General features: G+C 34.9%; 1 protein-coding gene across 2 annotated transcripts in view; it reads left to right on the top strand.

The window, feature by feature from the left end:
* Positions 1 to 13,347, top strand: part of LOC108972029 (venom serine protease-like) — a 91,850-nt gene extending 78,503 nt beyond the window's left edge. The window contains exons 2-3 of one of the 2 annotated variants that reach the window (XM_018938455.1): positions 12,415 to 12,801; positions 13,123 to 13,347. In XM_018938455.1, the coding sequence (XP_018794000.1) occupies positions 12,415 to 12,801; positions 13,123 to 13,145 (410 nt within the window). In that variant the 3' untranslated portion in view covers positions 13,146 to 13,347. Of the gene's footprint in view, positions 1 to 12,414; positions 12,802 to 12,866; positions 12,885 to 13,122 lie in introns of those variants that run through there. The other variant, XM_018938458.1, reaches the window with a different exon arrangement.
* Positions 13,348 to 18,511: the final 5,164 nt, after the last annotated feature.

The raw sequence follows: 18,511 nt of genomic DNA, 5'->3' as shown, positions 1-18,511 counted from the left end.
GTTTCTAGCAAACAACCGGGCTAAAATAATTAGTAAAATGTTACCCTTTGATAAAAACCACTGGTCAGTTACGTTTTTAGATTTGCTTATCACATAGTTACTAAAAGAAATGCACCTGTGAAGGGTATACTAGCTTCGGTGCAGCCGACGTTAGCGTTTTTTCTTGTTTTTTGTTTTTTGTTTTTTTTTTATTTTGAGAAAAAAAACTTTTATTTTAGGTTTAATTTGTTGCTTCACGAATTTAAAGTATATATGTGACCCCGCACATAGAAACCCGGCTAGTGTGGCAAAACAGAATTTTTGACGAGAGGCTTTGAAAGAAGTGAAGCACGTGGTCTCTCTCTTTCTTCCTCCTTGTTCATTAGTATGTCAGCAGTTTAGCACAATGAAGAATTCTAGCAAAATTTATTTAATACATTATTCTGTTTTATAACCAACGAGCAAACTCTGCGAACTCCGTTTCGCCACCAGATGGCTTCGTTTTGTGATTGAAGAATTTTTGTTTGTTTTATATTTGAAAAGGAAAAATTATATTTCTTTTCACAATAGTAATGAATTTATGTCGATTACAAAAATGAAGTGTTATTTAGATGAAACAAAGTAATAAATTTTTGATAATGAAATATTCAACAGCAAATTCGAAATCTTCAGATATGACCGGCTGAACAGAACAGGAGGTGGTGTCTTGTTTGCTGTTCATTCTTCAATTCCATCTGAAGAAGTCGCTGTTCCGCATGCAGACTTCATAGAATTTACATAAGTGCATTCGTATTTGCGTTAATAGTGGCCATATTTACTTAACCTTATCTTATATACCGCCTCACTCGGACATATAGCGGTGGCATTTAGCATGTATGCTTCATTAATAAATAATGTTTTCTCAATGGCTAATAATACTGATTCCATGATTGTCTTGGGAAATTTCAATTTACCGTGCGTATCATGGAAATTTAGTGATGATTCCACCATTTGTATTAGTACTCGTTTATGTTTTAACGAGTTCATAGATGAAATATCGGAGTTGGGTCTTAACCAAATTAATTAATTTCAAACGAGTTTGGTAAGTTCTTACATCTAGTTTATGTTGATAACRCTTCAATGTTCTCTGTTGTCGGATGTGATCCTTTGGTGATGTGATGTGATCTTTTGGTTTGGAAATTAACATCGAAGTCATAGAAAACTTTGCTCATAATAACACACAAGACTTTTGTTTTCGGTTAACTTTGAAAATTTAATTTTAAAAAGATTAATCACGAATTTTCTAAAGTAACTTGGCCAGATTAAAGTGGAAATATTGAATTTAGTACTTCCCATTTTAATGAAACTATTTTAAACTTATTTGAAAAATATGTTCCGAAGTGTCTTGTTACTCAAAAAAAGAGTTCTACTTTATGGTTTTCGAAAGAATTATGTAAGTTAAATAAAGAAAATCTCGTGCTTTTAAACTTACAAAAAAACAAAAACTGGTTTAGCTGCTGACTAATCAAAATATCCTAAATTGCGTCGACAATTTGCTCAACTTAACAAAATATGTTACAATAATTATATAAATAAAGTAAAAAATAATATTATACGTAATCCGAAATTGTTGTATGGTTTCGTCAATTCCATGCGCAGGATTTCAATTTTCCGTCCGCTGTGATATATAAGTCTAGTATGCCTAGTGGCAACCACACCATTTCCAATATGTTCGCTGAATTCTTTAGGTCCAATTACTCACAAAAACCTCCAAAAAATGTTCCGCATGAGCACAAGTTATGTCCGATTTCAGTCATTAATGCACCTACTATTTCCGAAGCAGATGTCTTATGTCAGTTAAATATCTTAGAACAATCATGCAATTATGGCCCAGTTATGATTCCCTCATGCTTTCTTAAGAAATGTGCCAAATATATATACCAACCCCTAACAAAAGTTTTAATTCATCTCTTATGCAAGGCTTATTTCCATCCATATGGAAAAAATCATTTATAATTCCTTTACATAAGAGTGATTTTAGGTCATCAATTGAAAACTATAGGGGAATAGCAAAGTTGTCTGCAATACCTTACCTTTTTAAAGCAATGTACCAACTAGTTTTAGGGAGAATAAGAATACTGATGTTATATACACAGATTTTAGTAAATCTTTTGATAAAGCAAACCATTCAATTCTTGTGAATAAACTTGATCTTCTTGGTTTTCAACCTATATTTCTAAAATGGGTTGCTTCTTATCTTAGTAATAGAGTTCAACAAGTCATATTTAACAATACATTTTCTGACATAATCTCTGTTCCTCAAGGTAGCCATCTTGGTACAAATCCGTTCTTGTTATTTATTTATGACATATCATCTGTTGTTAAGTTTTCAAAAGTTTATTACGTGCTGACGATGTAAAACTTTTTAAAACGTATACTACAAACAGCGAAAGATGTCAGTTGAAAACGGACTTAAACAACCTAGTTTCTTGGTGTGATAGAAATAACATGCCATTGAAYCTTAAAAAATGCAAAACGATGAGCTTTTCACGTAGAGCTGTAGACCCTAACTCATACGCAATACAAAACTATAGATTGTAGCAAGCATGGAGTTTTGTTGATCGGGGAGTAACTATGGACTCCAAACTCAATTTTAATCTTCACGCATCTTCCACGGTTTTGAAGCTAACGGCGCTCTTTTTTTTTAAATTATTTTATTTATTGGATCTGTTCTTCTTAGAGCCTAACAATAAGTTATAAAATCTTAAATATATTTAAAAACTAGACAGGCTCAAGCAAGTGACTGAGCTGTCTTGGTGATACGTCGCTCTTTAATACGGAGGCATATCTCTTCTTCCTCGTGTTTGATAGCAGGAATGTACCAAAGCATAAGCCAATGGGTTTGGGTGATCTCGGAGTTTAGATGTTTATTTAATAATGCTGTCTTCTACTTCTTTCTTTACCATAGGGATGCCAAGGTCTTTATGGATATTTTCGTTATGCATGTACCATGGTGAACACGTGATTGTTGTAAACATTTTTTATTGAAACCTTTATAATATATCAATATTAGTTGCACAGGTCGTGCCCAGCAATTGAATACCATACATCTAAATCGGCTTTATGACCGCATTATATAACAGCTAAGCTTGTCTAGGCTAATTTTGGAGCTTTTATTTAAAAGCCAATTTAAATTTGCAGCTCTAATCTTCATACATTATTTGATTGGCTCACTATAGCTGTGTCGTCCGCAAAAGTTGAAGTTAATATATTATTAGCTGTTGGAAGATCTGCTGTAGATATGATATATAGTGTTGAGCCTAAAACACTGCCCTGGGGTACACAAGCCCTTATCTGTCGTTCATTAGATATGAAATCTTCCACTTTTACCATAAATTTTATATTTTTTATATAAGACTCCAATGTTTTATACAATTRTAAAGGTAGAATTTTTTTAATCTTGTATAAAAGATCTTCGTGCCACACCTTATCAAACGCCCTTYAGACCCTTAGCTTTAAAATTTTCTGGAACAAATTTTGAGTTAAACGAACCATTCCGCCCTATATGTCATGATTCTCATTCCAGCACATTTGGTCTAACAGACTCACTCTTTACCATTAAAAAAATTATTTTATCTACTCTTAACAAGTAACATTTAAAAATTATAAACTCTAATTTATTAATAATTTTGGCTGTTGAAATTCTTGTTTCTGTAGCTGAGCAGCTTAAGATCGCAACGCTTAAAACTTTCTTGCCTTTTATGACTCGGATAATTCCGCTCGTTCGCGGATTGCGCCCCTCGCGACGGTTTAGGCGGGGGGAGGGTAATCGTTGGGTAATATTATAAATACTGAATCGAAGCGTTATACATGTGCTCTATGGTAAACCACATTTTTTGTTTTTTGGTCTGACGTTACCACAAACAAAGCGGATGGTTTCCAAACTCGTGAACACGCAACGTATAACTGCCCATGTGAAAAACAAAGATTTTCTAAATTTGGCCCGCAAACACTAAGCGATTGTCCTTGCGAATTGTTAATTGCGAACTTGCAATCGTCCAGGGAAATCCAGGGAATTCAAAAACTCCGTTGGATAATTTACTACATCATAGGGATTTGTTATGAAACCAACGGATTTGTATGTCACTAAATCGCCAGCAATTTTTGATTGAATGGATGAAATTCAGTTTAACAAGCCTAATTCTGATAATTCTCACTAATGTTTGGGAAAACATTTTCAATAAGAGCTAATTGAGAGTCCACAAATCGACAAAAGTCGTTGGTAAGAGTAAGTAATTCAGATGTCGCATCAACAGGGACTTTTCCATTTCCAACAGTTAACAATTGTTTGGAAAATTGTGCAGCACTTCGATCATTTTGAAGCTGAACTCGCATATTAGTGGTTAGCCATAATGTTTTTACGTTATTCCATAAAGGTGATGCCTTAAGGCAAGCAGTCGCCAAAGATGTGGTTATTTCGCCGAATATCCTTCAGTCTGAAGTTAAGTGCTTCAAGTGATTTCTTATGTGCCATTGTGGACTCATCCCGCACAATGAGCTTGCATTGCATCAACAATTTTCCCATTGCACTGGATCGGGCAATGTTACATGTTGGAGTATCAATTGTGTTTAAATTGAGTGGCAACTTAAAGCGCAGAATGCGCAGTATGACCGCCATCTAGAAGCGTCGCCGCAATTCCAGATGATGCTAACGCCAAAGCTGTGTCACATCTTGATCGAATAGCGGCCAAAATCAATGAAATGACAAATGTGCGTCCAGGAAGAATAGACCACCGGTATTATTGCTCACCACTTAAGTTACTTGTTTTTGCTGTTTATTCATCAACGGYACATTATTTCAAACGAATTACTGCAATGTACCAACATTGTATTGCAGCTCTCGATTTAATTMTTGGTTGAATGTATCGTGTATCGATCGATTTGGCGCAATCATTCCTACTGCAATCAGTAGCTTGTTTGCAATAGCCCACCATTTATCCTCAATCAGAATCAATCCTTCACTTTAGATTTCATCGGTTATTTGAATGTCAGGATTATTCGTTTGAATGCGGAASCGATGCAAGATATCTTCACATATGTCGTCTTTGTATTTGTTCCATAACTAAATTGGTTGTGAAGGAAAACATGTGGTGACCATAATTGCGAACAGCGTTCGTAGTTGGTACGTATTTGATGAAACAAATGAATCGTCAGGTGTTAAATGCCAATAAAAATCGTTCTGCAGCAAACTCAATTGTTTACATGCTTCTCGATATGTTTGGCATTAATGGCCATTCACAGTACTCAAATGCGCAAATGATTTTGGTCCACGTACATTTACCAAAAGCAGTCACAAATAAAAACATTTATCATTTCTAGGATGAACAGTTTACATGCGACCAAGGGCATCAGTGGAAAACACTTKTGACCAATCTGGAACTGGGGTCCCTTGTTTACGACGTTGGAATTTCTTTGTTGATTGATTCCAAGTGTAATAATTGGGCATTTCGCTGCCGAGGAAATCTGCTTCACACATTGCAAAGAAGGTAGTCAAGTTGTCGATGGTGGTGTCTCAGCTCGTTGTGCCGCATTAACCTCAGTGAAGTAAGCTCTTTGGCCATTTTCCAAATGCACTGCTAAATTTACAACTGTGGGATATCTTTCATGAATTTGAAATGACAATAATCGCTGATTTCGTCATTCGCATTTTCCGACGCAATACCAAACACAGCCATGCCACTGCCTTTTGTGACGTACTTGCACAGATATTTGATTGATAATTCATTTCCGATCGCAATATCTTGATTTTGAACCTTAATTTTAATAGTTCGACCATTATCTTAAACTGGATATCCATCGTTCCCTGTGACTGTTTCAGCAACTAACGGTCGTGGATATCGTTTTGTGCACTTTCCATCAGCCGTGCAAGGCGATAATGGATTTAATGCACCGCACGGTCCATGCAAGATCTGTGTCGTCACAATGTCGTTTCAGCTGATATGATGTCATCCACTTCATTTGAATGTAATTTGTTCAGCAACCAAATTAGGATGTGAGCATGTGGTTGTTCACGCTTCTGCCATTCCGCCGAGTACATATAACAACGGGTGTCACCAAAATCTCGATATTTAGTAAGCATATCCACCAAAACCCTGAGTTTTTGCTGAAATACTCTGGCGATTATGACATGACGATCTTTCGGTTATTGGCCCGGTTCCAACTAACGTTCAATTTGCGTCCAGTTCGGATTGCGTGTGAACGTAATAAATAAATCCGGAGTTCCATAATATCGCACGTACGTCATAGCGTCGTGAGCGTATTCGTGCATGTGGCGTGGTATTCCGATATAATATGATGGCAGAGTCGTCAGACGTCAAATATTCTGAACATCACCATCTGAATGAATAGCATCGCGCAAGTGTATATAGTCCTCAGATCGTAGGTTTGCCTGAGTGAAGCGGATGAACGCTAAACGTTCGGTCTCGACTTTAACATACATGTCGACAGCGAGTTACTGTAATAGTCGACGGCACTTCAGAATGGCATTCTCCTCATGTGTACGAATCATCATACGATACGCATAGAAATTCATTGCGCTTAGATTTTTATTCGTCAAAATGCAAAATGAAATGAATTGTAAATGGAAACCAATAATAGCAATAATTAGTTCGTGAATATTGTATCTGTAATTGGATCGACCATCTTCAACGTGATGTCGTAATCGTCTTGCCCTTGCCCATAAATGATTGAATATATTGTAACGCATCGTACAAACGATGTGTCTCTTTCACACGATACATGATATTGTTTCTTCGCTGAACGACAATGTATCGCGATTTAGTTGAATCGCCAACCATTAATGGTGGGTGCATTGAATCTTCGCACATGTTCACCTGTTGGGGTACGATCCGCTCTTATGACACATTTGTGCGTATCCGATGGCATTCGTTCCAATGCTGTTTTTAACATATTCACCGCAGCATTATTAGCGTGAAATAATTCGTATCTTTAACTGTTGTGTTCCCTATATATTGCACCGCATATTCAGCTGATCCACCATCGACGAAATAAAATATATTTGCAGAAATTTATGCGGTTCATCTGGTGTTGGCACCATTGAACCATTCAAATGATATTTGTCCTTGTATCTGTAATTGCAAACACTCATTTCAGGAGTAAAGGGATGTGCAACTTATACCACTGTGAGAGCGCCTCAAAATTGGCGTTATGACATTTTTAATTGTAGCCAGATCAGAAAACAAAAACTATTTTTTGGGCATTTTAAATAAAACACCCAATTCGCATTTTCTACGAGGTATGCAAACGGGCGCCTTACCGAAGTTATTTTTGGGTGCTCGGTTCCCCAGTAGGTCTATAACACCCATTAAAAATTTATTTACATAAAAAAATTAAAAAAAAAAACAATAACAATTCATATAGTATAAAAAAATTAACAAAAACAATATCACTCCATATCACAGAATATTAATAATACTTGTATATACAAATGCCAATATTTATGCCCCAAATTCTAATTTTTAATTAAAAACTTTATAATCTTTATCATAACTTTAGAGCCTCTTAATGCGAATCTGCTTTAAAACCCCTATTTTAGTATTAAATATTTTGCTCATTGCAACCACTAGATAAGAAGATAAATACTTTAAAAGTTCTTAAAATTGGGTAGAGATAAATCTCTATTTAAAAATTTTGTCACAAAATAAATTCTAATTCTAATAAATAAAGCAGTAACTACCTTTGGGTCACAGTCTTCACAACACAAGAAGGGCCTAATATATTTTAATTTAGTAAAATGGATTTCTCCTACACCTATTTTATGACAATTTCTGTCAAATTTCTCAACAACTTTTATATCAAAATTATTAATAAATGCAACAAATTCTTCAGGTGTATGAGGATGTGATCATCTGAAGGAATTTCATCTCCTAAATAAGGTAATGGCAGACAGCATGTGTCATTTTAAAAATTTTCAAACAAAGGTAGCCGCAAAAATTATTCAAATAATTTTCCTTCAAAAAGTTAATTTCTATACTACTATCTAAAGTAATGGACCTAACCAGGGAATGTTCGGACCGTGGTAAACCCTGGAAATCCTGCCAAGAAAGGTCACTTAAAACGGAATCATTGCACACATTAAGAATAATAATATGGTTGTGTTCTGAAATAACTGTGGCTTCGAGTTCTAAATGCAGCTGACAGTTACCTTTTGTTACGATATTTGTGTAACGTAAATTCCACGACTTCCTAATAAAACTAGAGAACATGAAAAGTGTAACTCTAGTACATTCCCTACTTCTAGTCTGATCAAAAAAATGCTTTAAGCTGTCCTGACATAGTCGTCTTGTCTTTAGGTAAGGAAATCCTGAGTGTGACAGCAATCGCCACAATCGTCTTAAGCTATTAATATTAATTAACCACCCCTTGATAAAATTTAAATTATGTGTTGTGTTGTTTCCTAACTCATCTACGACCCGAATTGTTTTTAAAACTTTTTCTGCCTCATCTAAAAAGAGGTTTTGCTCTGAGGAACTTATAAAAACTTTTGTAGTGGGTACAATGGCCTCTGTGAAACCACTATAAGAATATCGAATAATTTATTGAAAAAAGAAACGAAATCCGCGGTATTAATAAAGCTCATACTATTTGTGCTTAAGGCTCCCGAGCTGTAAAGAGAAAGCATACCTGAAGGGACCGTATTGAGACGCGAATTTAACTTTCACTTTTTGAAAGGTGTTGGGGTAAATATGAGCATCGGTTAATATATGCGCACACCGATAACTCGACTTAGAGTCCTGTTTTWAAAAATGGACTGTATTTGACCAACATACGCGACTATTTATCAAATTAACTTTTTTTTCATATTTTGTAAACAGTTTCGACCACATTTTAATAAAGGTTAGCTATCGTAAAAAAATATATTTCCTTACCATTATCTTTGAAAAAAGGCCGTGACCTAACAAAATAGCTAAATTTTGAAAATTGGTACCCTGGTCACAAACAAAATGGCCCTATATTTTGAAGTTGGGTAATGGCTTCCAGAATGTATTTCTTGAGGACATCCCCTTTACAAGAGCTTCTAACAAAAAAATAAGCTACCGGGAAGGACCAAGGTTCCCCACCTATACCTTGCAACATAATGGTCATTGCAGTTGTGGCACTTCTAGATGTGCGATTTTCATCGCCATAATCTTCAAGACCTATCAAATTTCCTATCATACGGCGAATCACATTTCAGTGACATTTCATCACAAGAAACTGATAGGAACTTTGTTTTTTTGGAAAGAAAATCCCTTACTCCTAATTTGTAAAGACTTTATGCTGCCAACCATGGAAACGGTGCCAATCTGCGACAAAATAATGTAACGTATCTTCCGAGGGCAAACCATGTTGGTGCTTTAGGTAGCGGTAAGCGATTGGCGACAAAAAAAAAATACACCCAAAGCTAAAGTTAAAAAAAAAACCATCATATCACCGACAGTGATTTTGGTGCTTAGTATTTAAAAAACTACTCTTAATAGAAACACCTAACTGAGGAGGAGCTTTGCTGCAAACTATCTCAAAAGGATCTGACTTTTCCCTAAATGAACAACTTCTTAACATGTCCCTACATCTTTCTAATTCAGTTACCATTTGGACCAACTGAGTTTTTAAACTCCTATTCTCCAGTTTTTTTTCATCTAACTTTATTTTTAAAATCCTATTCTCTTCCCTCAATTTTTTTTTCTAAATGCCGCTCACACGCAAATGCCGGTCACACGCCTAAACGTTTCAGCCAACATTTACGCCTATTAAAAGAAACAAAATAAAATATAAAATGTTATAGTCATAAAATATGTATAATAATAATAATAATAGTGCAAAAAGGGCATATTTAATGAATATTTAAAAGTACGACTTCTTTTTTCTAACTATCATGAATATTCAATGATAAATCGTTACTTTAAAATTTTTTATTTAATTACTTAACGGCAATGTTAACAAATTGACAGTTACGCTTTGAACACGTAGATCGCAACAGACTGCAAGCGACATTTGTCAAATATTAAAATACACACTTTCTTAAGGACAGTTATTGAGGCAGTTGCACGACTATATAACTGTGTCCATTAGAACGTGTGTATTTTAATTTTTGACATATGTCGCTAGCAGGCTGTCGCGATCTACATGTTCAGCACATCACACTTAAAAATACCCGGAATTTCAATTCCATTATCCAAAATTACTTTTTTACTTGCACAATCGAAACATTTATTTCATCGAAAATTTTCCCAAAGTCACAAACACTTTTTGAACCATTTAACGTATTTTACTCACCTTTGAGATCCGTTCCACTGTTTGCAAAACTGAATCTTCTGCCCTCCTCGCTGCAGCCAGCAACACATTTCTTCCAACTGCTGGTTGTTTTCGGCATTTTGTCTGTAAAATAAAATAAAAAAGTATTAAATAAATGCAAATTTATTTAATAAAAGTTAAAATATAGTTACATCTTTCAATCTGCGTGCTGTTTCACATTCGGCATTCTTCGAACTAATGGCCGTTACAAATGGAGCCAAAAAAATTCAAAATGTCTCCATTCGAATAATAATTGACGGAATTTTAATCTGGTCGTCCCTCTTTTCCAATTGGTAAACATCAAACCCTACTGAACTCGATTAGCTGTCAAAGTTCAGTAGGTTTTGAAGTTTAGCAATTGCTCTCACTTCCAGTGAGAGAGAAGTTGGACATCTCTTTATCTTTGACCATTTGTTGAAGAATACGGTGTAAATTTTGATCATGTGATGGTGTAGTGTATGGTGTATATGTAGTTGTTATGTGTTGCAATTCATTGTGTTGGTGTGAGTGATTGGTTATGTGTGTTGTATCTTTTACCTTGCAAATCGGCATGAAGTGCCTTCTCGAATGATATTAACTCTAAAGGAAGTGATGCGAAAGCAGTTATTGTATTCAAGGATGTGTTAAAGAAAATAGCTGGAATCGGAATCATTTCCATACAACAATGGTTTCAGTAGCTGTGGTGGTGTAAGTAATGGATCCAGTTTGACTTTTCCACTTGCGCAGCACAATCTAGCCGTTTCTCTTTTAAACTTTAAAGCATTGCAATGTCGGCATATAGTCGTCATTGGTCCAATATCTAAATTTTCATCATCACTGTAGTTCGCAGCTTGATCAGATTGGAATGCCAAGCGATTGTATGATGCCAATGATCTTCGTGTCCTCACGCGTTGTCTCAATCGGGCATTTTCTCTTATTATATTTTGTCTTTCTTCGCTTAAGTTCTGTGAATACACTTGTTGCTGGCTTGCATGTCTTGTTAGGCATTTTGGACTATGGACAGAGTGGTGAATTTAACTTCAAATGCACGATCCACACGATTTACACAGTTCAAGTTACTTAAAGACTTAAAGACAAATGCCTGCTGTTAAAATTTAATAAAAGTTTGCACAATACCCGCGAATAATTTGATGGTTTCCAATTGAAATGTTAGGAAACGAATAACTTATTTCTTATTTTTTCACAATTCCCAGTGAACACAATACCGATATGTCACATGCAGAGCAGAGAGCAATGAGTAGCTGTCAAACTATGTATCACGCACCGGCGCCATCTACTTAAAATATTTGTTTGTAGTACAAGAGATGGCGCTGTATATAAAAAAATATTTTCCCGCTTTTCTGTTGAAATTTTTCCTGAATTTTCTTTGCTATAAATCTCAAGGAGCCCGAGACCATTCCAAGGAATGCAAAAGCGTGGAAATCGGTTCGTGCGTTCTGGAGTTATAGCGTCAGGAAAAAAACCCGACGTATTTTTGTATAGTGGATAACCAATAGTTTTCGCAGCGCACGCGATTAAAAAAAGCTTTTAGTAATTTTTTTACACCTTGAGTTATATAAGTGGAGTTTTAGTACGGATCAATAACTTTTTTTTAAATTTAATATAATATCATATATGTACTATATATATTCAACACAGATAGTGTAGCTTCCCAACAGTGAAAGAATTTTTCAAATCGGTCATGTAGTTTCGGAGCCTATTTAATGCAAAATCTTCCCTCTTAAAAAAGCCGGGAACACGAAAGAAGTTTTGAACATATAATCGAACCCTAAAACAATAAATATTGTATTGTTTAGTTTCAGAAACCAAACTTTCTAAATGCTCTTGTAGTTTTACCTTACCAATTTTGAAAAAAATTTCTTATTAGTATAGTATAGTTGGTTTTACTAGTCGCAATTTAATTAAATGTAAGCTATAATTTATTTTTCGTTTCAATAAAATTTTATTCTATTTTTTTAAATATGAGAGCACCAAAAGTTCATCGTTCTATGAACGGTGCGAGAGCCCCAATGGTCGGTCGCGTCCGAACACATTATTTCTTTAMATGTTCTTTGCAATTGTTAACATATATTTTTATAACAAATTTCATTTAAATAATTTTAGATTGTGGATATTCTAATGAAGAAATAAGAATAGTTGGTGGTAGACCAACAGGCATTAATCAATACCCTTGGATGGCTCGTATAGTATACGATGGCAAATTTCATTGCGGAGGATCTCTGCTTACAAAGGAGTATGTGTTAACAGCAGCCCATTGTGTTAAAAAACTAAGGAAATCAAAAATACGGATAATTTTTGGAGACCACGATCAGCATATTACATCTGAATCTAAAGCCATTCAGAGGGCCGTAAGTGCTATAATTAAACATAGAAATTTCAACCCCGACAGTTATAACAACGATATAGCGTTGATAAAATTGAGGAAACCAATGGCGTTTTCGAAAATTATAAAACCAGTATGCTTACCGCGTTTTAACTATGATCCTGCAGGTACATAAACATTAAAAAGTCTTAGATTAACTATTGCTTATTTATATTGTTTAAAATTTTTTTAGTTCATATGTAAGTGTTGCAAAAAAAGTTTTGGATTTAAATGTACATAATATTTTACAAGATATATGAAATTTTTTTGTGACATATAATTTTTGTAAGTAATCGCACACCATTTTATAACTACATATTGTATTACGTAATTATATGTTTATTCGGAAATGCAATTGATAATCAGTTTTATAGATGTAAACTGCTATAACTAACAACTAATTAAAAACCAAGACTATTACTATTTAATAAGGAACCTCTTTCAAGAAGACCAGAAGAGACTGCAACGGTAGAAAACCTTAATGGACCAGGTCTGAAGAGATTGGTCGCTGGAAAGAAATTGCCGAGATTGAGTTTAAACTTTAAGCATATGATCATTTAAAAAAATAGTATTGAAGTGTTCGGTATAACATTTTATGATATCGTTGAAAAATAAGTAAAATCGGATAATAACAAAGAAAAAACTACATATCGTCACCTGAAATGCAAAATAACGTATCATCAAAAAATTCGAAATTGAGTGTCTTATTGATTACGCTTCGCTACTTCACATTACATACATAATATTACCTATGTTCAACATTTACATGTTCTGCGGTCAGATATAAACCAGTTTTAACCAATATTAAAATTTTGTTTCACTGATGTTCCATTTTATTTCGTGTTTCATTCATACCACTGTAAATTTCCGAAAATGTTGTTACATTATTTTGCATTTCAGGTGACGATATGTTAAAGCTTATCCATTACTTATGATGTGTACTTTTTCAGTAAAATTATTTGTAAGAACACAACATACAGATAAAATATTTTAGACTGAACAATTTCTCAGCAACTAAAGCACCAATTTAAACCAAATCAGCAGATTAACATTTTTMTACCCTTGCAACATATTGCTACAGAGAATAGTAGTTTAATTCACAAAAATAATGTTATATAAAGACGATAACAAATCGAGGTAGATAAATAGTTATATATAAATAAAATATATATTTTCTGGGAAATTTTCGATTTACTTAAAGAGTTAAGGAATTAGGTCAATATTGGACAGATTCGCCCTAAGTGTGGCATTACAAATGGATGTACGGGAATTCGGAAAATGTTTAAAAATTGTCATTTACAAATACAATCCAACCTATGCAGTTTACTGTTTTGAAGGCTTGGTTAACTTTTACCAAACGAAACTGTGCTATCGTCAAAGCCCTCAAAAATAACAGGTGATCCAAGTAGATGTACTTTTTTCAATAGTCTTTTTGTGTCTGACACCGCATGAGTCGTATTAGGCTATCATGTTATTATACCCTGAAAAGGGTATATTAAGTTTGTCACGAAGTTTGTAACACCCAGAAGGAAAGCATATATACAGGGTGGGGCAAAAGGAACCAAGGGGTGTAAAAGTTTAATAACTTTCTCGTTTATTAATTTTTTTTTTATTTTTTCTTTCAGATTATATAGACAACACTTGGAGAATTTATAACGGAGAGGTACACAACTGAACAGAGAACCAGAACAATAGAATTTTATTATTTAAACCAGAGATCAATTATTTTAACACAAAGAGAATATCGTGATTATGAGTGATGAAGCTCTTTTTCATTTGAATGGCTTTGTTAATAAGCAGAACTGTGGGTTCTGGGGTTCTCAAAATCCAAGAGCCATTCATCAACGCCAATTACACCCCATCAGGTGTACAGTATAGTGTGGGATCATATCTGATAATGCCATTGGGCCTTACTTCTTCGAGAATGAAGATGGAAGTGCTGTAACCGTAAATGGAGAGCGCTATTGGTTTATGATAGAAAATTKTTTACGTCCTGCTCTTGAAAACAGACCTGGTATGTGGGTTCAGCAGGACGGAGCTACTGCCCATACTGCCCGAGACACAATGGCACTTTTAAGTTACACCCCTTGGTTTCTTTTGGCCCACGCTGTGTAAATGATCAGTATATCGAGCTGAGTCGATTTATCATTGTCCGTCTGTCTGTCTGTATATTTATGAACTAGCTCCTCAGTTTTTAAGATATCGTTTTGAAATTTTCAAACGTCTTTTTCTCTACAAGAAACTGCTCCTTTGTCGGAACTGCCGCTATCGGAAAACTATAACATATAGCTGCCATAAAAACTGAACGATCGGAATCAAATTCTTGTATGGAAAACTTTCACATTTCACAATGTATTTTCTCAAAATTGGCACAGGCTATTGTCTAAAGCAACAATGTAATCAGAAAGACATGGTTTACTTGGTATTTTACATTTTGCTCGAATCTTTCAGAATTTACTCGGCCTTATCAGTGTGTTGCAGCTAAATGTTAAATAATATTTTCTGTCTAAATTGAACATTCGCTGTTATAATTAAGCAGTATTTTTTTTTTTAAATTTATCGATTAAGATTTCCGATCTTTTGTTTTTAACAACCATCCTCAATGAATTCTTTTCAAAGTGGTTCAGGCCATTTTCATTTTATGCAACGGCTTAGTCAGCTATAGCGAACAGRCAAAAACCCAACTTATTTTTATATACACTAGCGGACATAATTATTCACTCACCACAAAAACTAGGTTATAGTTTTGTTCTAAGGAAATCTTTATTCAAATCTCTGGTATTTAAAAAAAAACAATAATTTTACAAATTAACTTTCCATTTTAAATAAATCTACAAAAATTGCATATTACTTCATTTATGTGAGGCACAAAATTATTCACACAACTCAAAGTCATGCCGTTTAAATTAAAAATTTTAGCGATAAAATGCAACGGAAGCATTTGGAGAAGTACCGCTATGAATGCTWCACTCGAAGCTTGTAATTTTACATTGCATTTCCAACATTCGGTATTGCTATTTGTGCAAGTCTGTTGTCGATAATACAAAATAATTTTAAATTTACGGCTTCGTTTTATGTAACATTTCGTTTGTTTTATATTCGAAAAGGAAAGAATATATTTTATTTCACAACAGTAATGAATTCAGTTCGATTACAAAAATTAAGTGTTATTTAGTTGAACTTCTCWAAGTAAATGAAAATGAATCCAAAGTAAATACTGAATTGAAGTGTTACACAACTCGTGAACACGCAACGTGTAGCTGCAAATGTATCAAGTAAGGAACGGCTTCGAGTGTCACCGAACATTTTATACTCTTGCATCAAATACCGTATTTGTGTAAAGTTTTATTCCGCTATCATCATTGGTTGCTAATGGATATATTATACAGAGAAGGCATTAGATGGAATTCAAAATAGAGTTATATTGGAAGAAGGCGCGGTTGTGAACCGATTTAATCCATATTTCGTACATGTCATCAGGGTGCTAAGCAAATATTATGTAGAGAATTTCATTGAAATCGGTCGAGTAGTTCCTGAGATATGGTTTTTGGTCCATAAGCGGGCGACGCCACGCCCGTTTTCAATTTTTGAAAAAAACCTTGAATGCAGCTTCCTTCTGAGATTTCTTCCGTAAAATTTAGTGTTTCTGACGTAACTGTATATGGAAATGCCTGAATGAAACAACTCTATAGAGTTTGGTAGACATAGCTATAGTAGTTTCCGAGATATGTACAAAAAAGTTAGTAGGGAGCGGGTCCACGCCCACTTTTCCAAAAAAATTACGTCACAATATGCCACTACCTAATGCGATCCTTCGTGCCAAATTTCACTTATCAAATTTTCACATTCAAATTTCAATATCTTTATTTATGGCTTAGTTATGACACTTTATAGGTTTTCGGTTTTCGCCCTTTTGTGGGCGTGGAAGTTTCCGATTTTGATCACCAAGAAATACGTGTACCAAGTTTCATCATGATATCTCAATTTTTATTCAAGTTACAGCTTGCACGGACGGACGGACGGACAGACAGACATCCGGATTTCAACTCTACTCGTCACCCTGATCACTTTGGTATATATAACCCTATATCTAACTCTTTTAGTTTTAGGACTTACAAAACAACCGTTATGTGAACAAAATATATATACTCTCTTTAGCAACTTTGTTGCGATAGTATAAAAAACAATGAATTGCGACTTGTTAATTGTCATTGCGAACGCAAGGTGAACTGGAAATTGCAATTGAAGTCAAACGGAAGATCAGTCGAAATCATTGGTATTCGAGGAATACACACATTTTCACTTGCGTACTTTCCATTAATAATGGTTGCCTCAATCAAATTCGGCATAAGCTTTTTACCGAAAGTCGAGTAGTGTTGCAAAGTAGCGATGGATTCAAATTACGCAATATCATAATAATTGTACCAACTTTGAGTTGCAAGTGATGTGGTGGAAATCCTGGTAAGTCCAGAGAATTCAAAAACTCCGTTGGATAATTTACTACATCATAGGGATTTGTTATGGAATCAACGGATTTGTATGTCACCAAATCGCCAGGAATTTTTGATTGAATGGTGAAATTCAGTTTAACAAGCCTAATTCTGATAATTCTCACTAATGTTTGGGAAAACATTTTCAATAAGAGCTAATTGAGAGTCCACAAATCGACAAAAGTCGTTGGTTAGAGTAATTAATCCAGATGTCGCATTAACTGGGACTTTTCCAATAGTTAACAATTGTTTGGAAAATTGTGCAGCACTTTGATCATTTTGAAGTTGAACTCTCATATCCTTGGTTAGCGATAATGTTTTTACGTTATTCCCTAAAGGTGATGCCTTCAGGCAAGCATTCAAATCATCTGCAGGCGTTCCACTTGGAATTACTGATGACTAAAACTAGCACACGGTACTGCAATAATTAAAATAAAAGCCAACTATGTTGGCTTTTTCACAATATCATTWAATCAATTAATAAAAAAAATAATAAAGGATGAAGTTAATTAAAATTGAATGTCGACGAGTAGGACGGCGAGAATCCAATTCCAATTTGCCGGCATTGGCGTTCGAGTTTATGCAGATYGTGGTCGAGTTGTTGTTGCGGAAAAGGAATATTTAAAAAAAGAAGGTCAGCGAACAGGAACCGAGCGGTCAACCTTTCTATTCGAAAGCATAAGACGAATGTTGAAAGCGAATGTTTTTAAGATGTGTAACAAAAATGTATCTGCTTTCTCGTTTTCCGTCCTTTTTGATAAGTTTGTTGGTATATAGGCATGGTGAGTTGTGTTGTGGTGTTCTCAGCTGTGGTGAACTAATCTGTCTTATTAGAGTGCGCCAGTTTTTCAAGGTTAGAGTATTGAATGCTTAACTCTTTAAACATCCTGGGCCCCTTTACGAATATTTTGCCTAGTACTGCGTATGTATATGCTGCTGCATATATCTCAGCGTACTGCTGGTATAGTTACGGATTGTGCAGAATACATGCTGTAAACCCTGGAAATGCCTTTGGTTTTAAAGATTATATTTGATATTTACATATGTTTGGAAGAGAAGGACGATGTGACCAAATATGCCTTTTATGAGCGCTTGGAGCCCACTTATGAGAGCTGCCCCCGCCACGATGTCAAAATCGTGCTTGGCGACTTTAACGCCAGGGTGGGCAAAGAAGGTATCTTTGGCACTGCAATCAGTCAATTCAGCCTCCACGAGGAAACATCCCCAAATGGGTTGAGGCTGATCGACTTCGCCGGGGATCGAAATATAGTTATCTGTAGTACTAGATTCCAGCATAAGAATGTACATCAAGCTACCTGGCTGTCTCCGGATCGAAAAACCAACAACA

The sequence above is a fragment of the Bactrocera latifrons genome, unplaced genomic scaffold (genome assembly GCF_001853355.1).
Source record: "Bactrocera latifrons isolate USDA-ARS-PBARC rearing strain unplaced genomic scaffold, ASM185335v1 scaffold_370, whole genome shotgun sequence".
Lineage (NCBI taxonomy): Eukaryota > Metazoa > Arthropoda > Insecta > Diptera > Tephritidae > Bactrocera > Bactrocera latifrons.
This window is presented reverse-complemented; position numbering and strand designations above follow the sequence as displayed.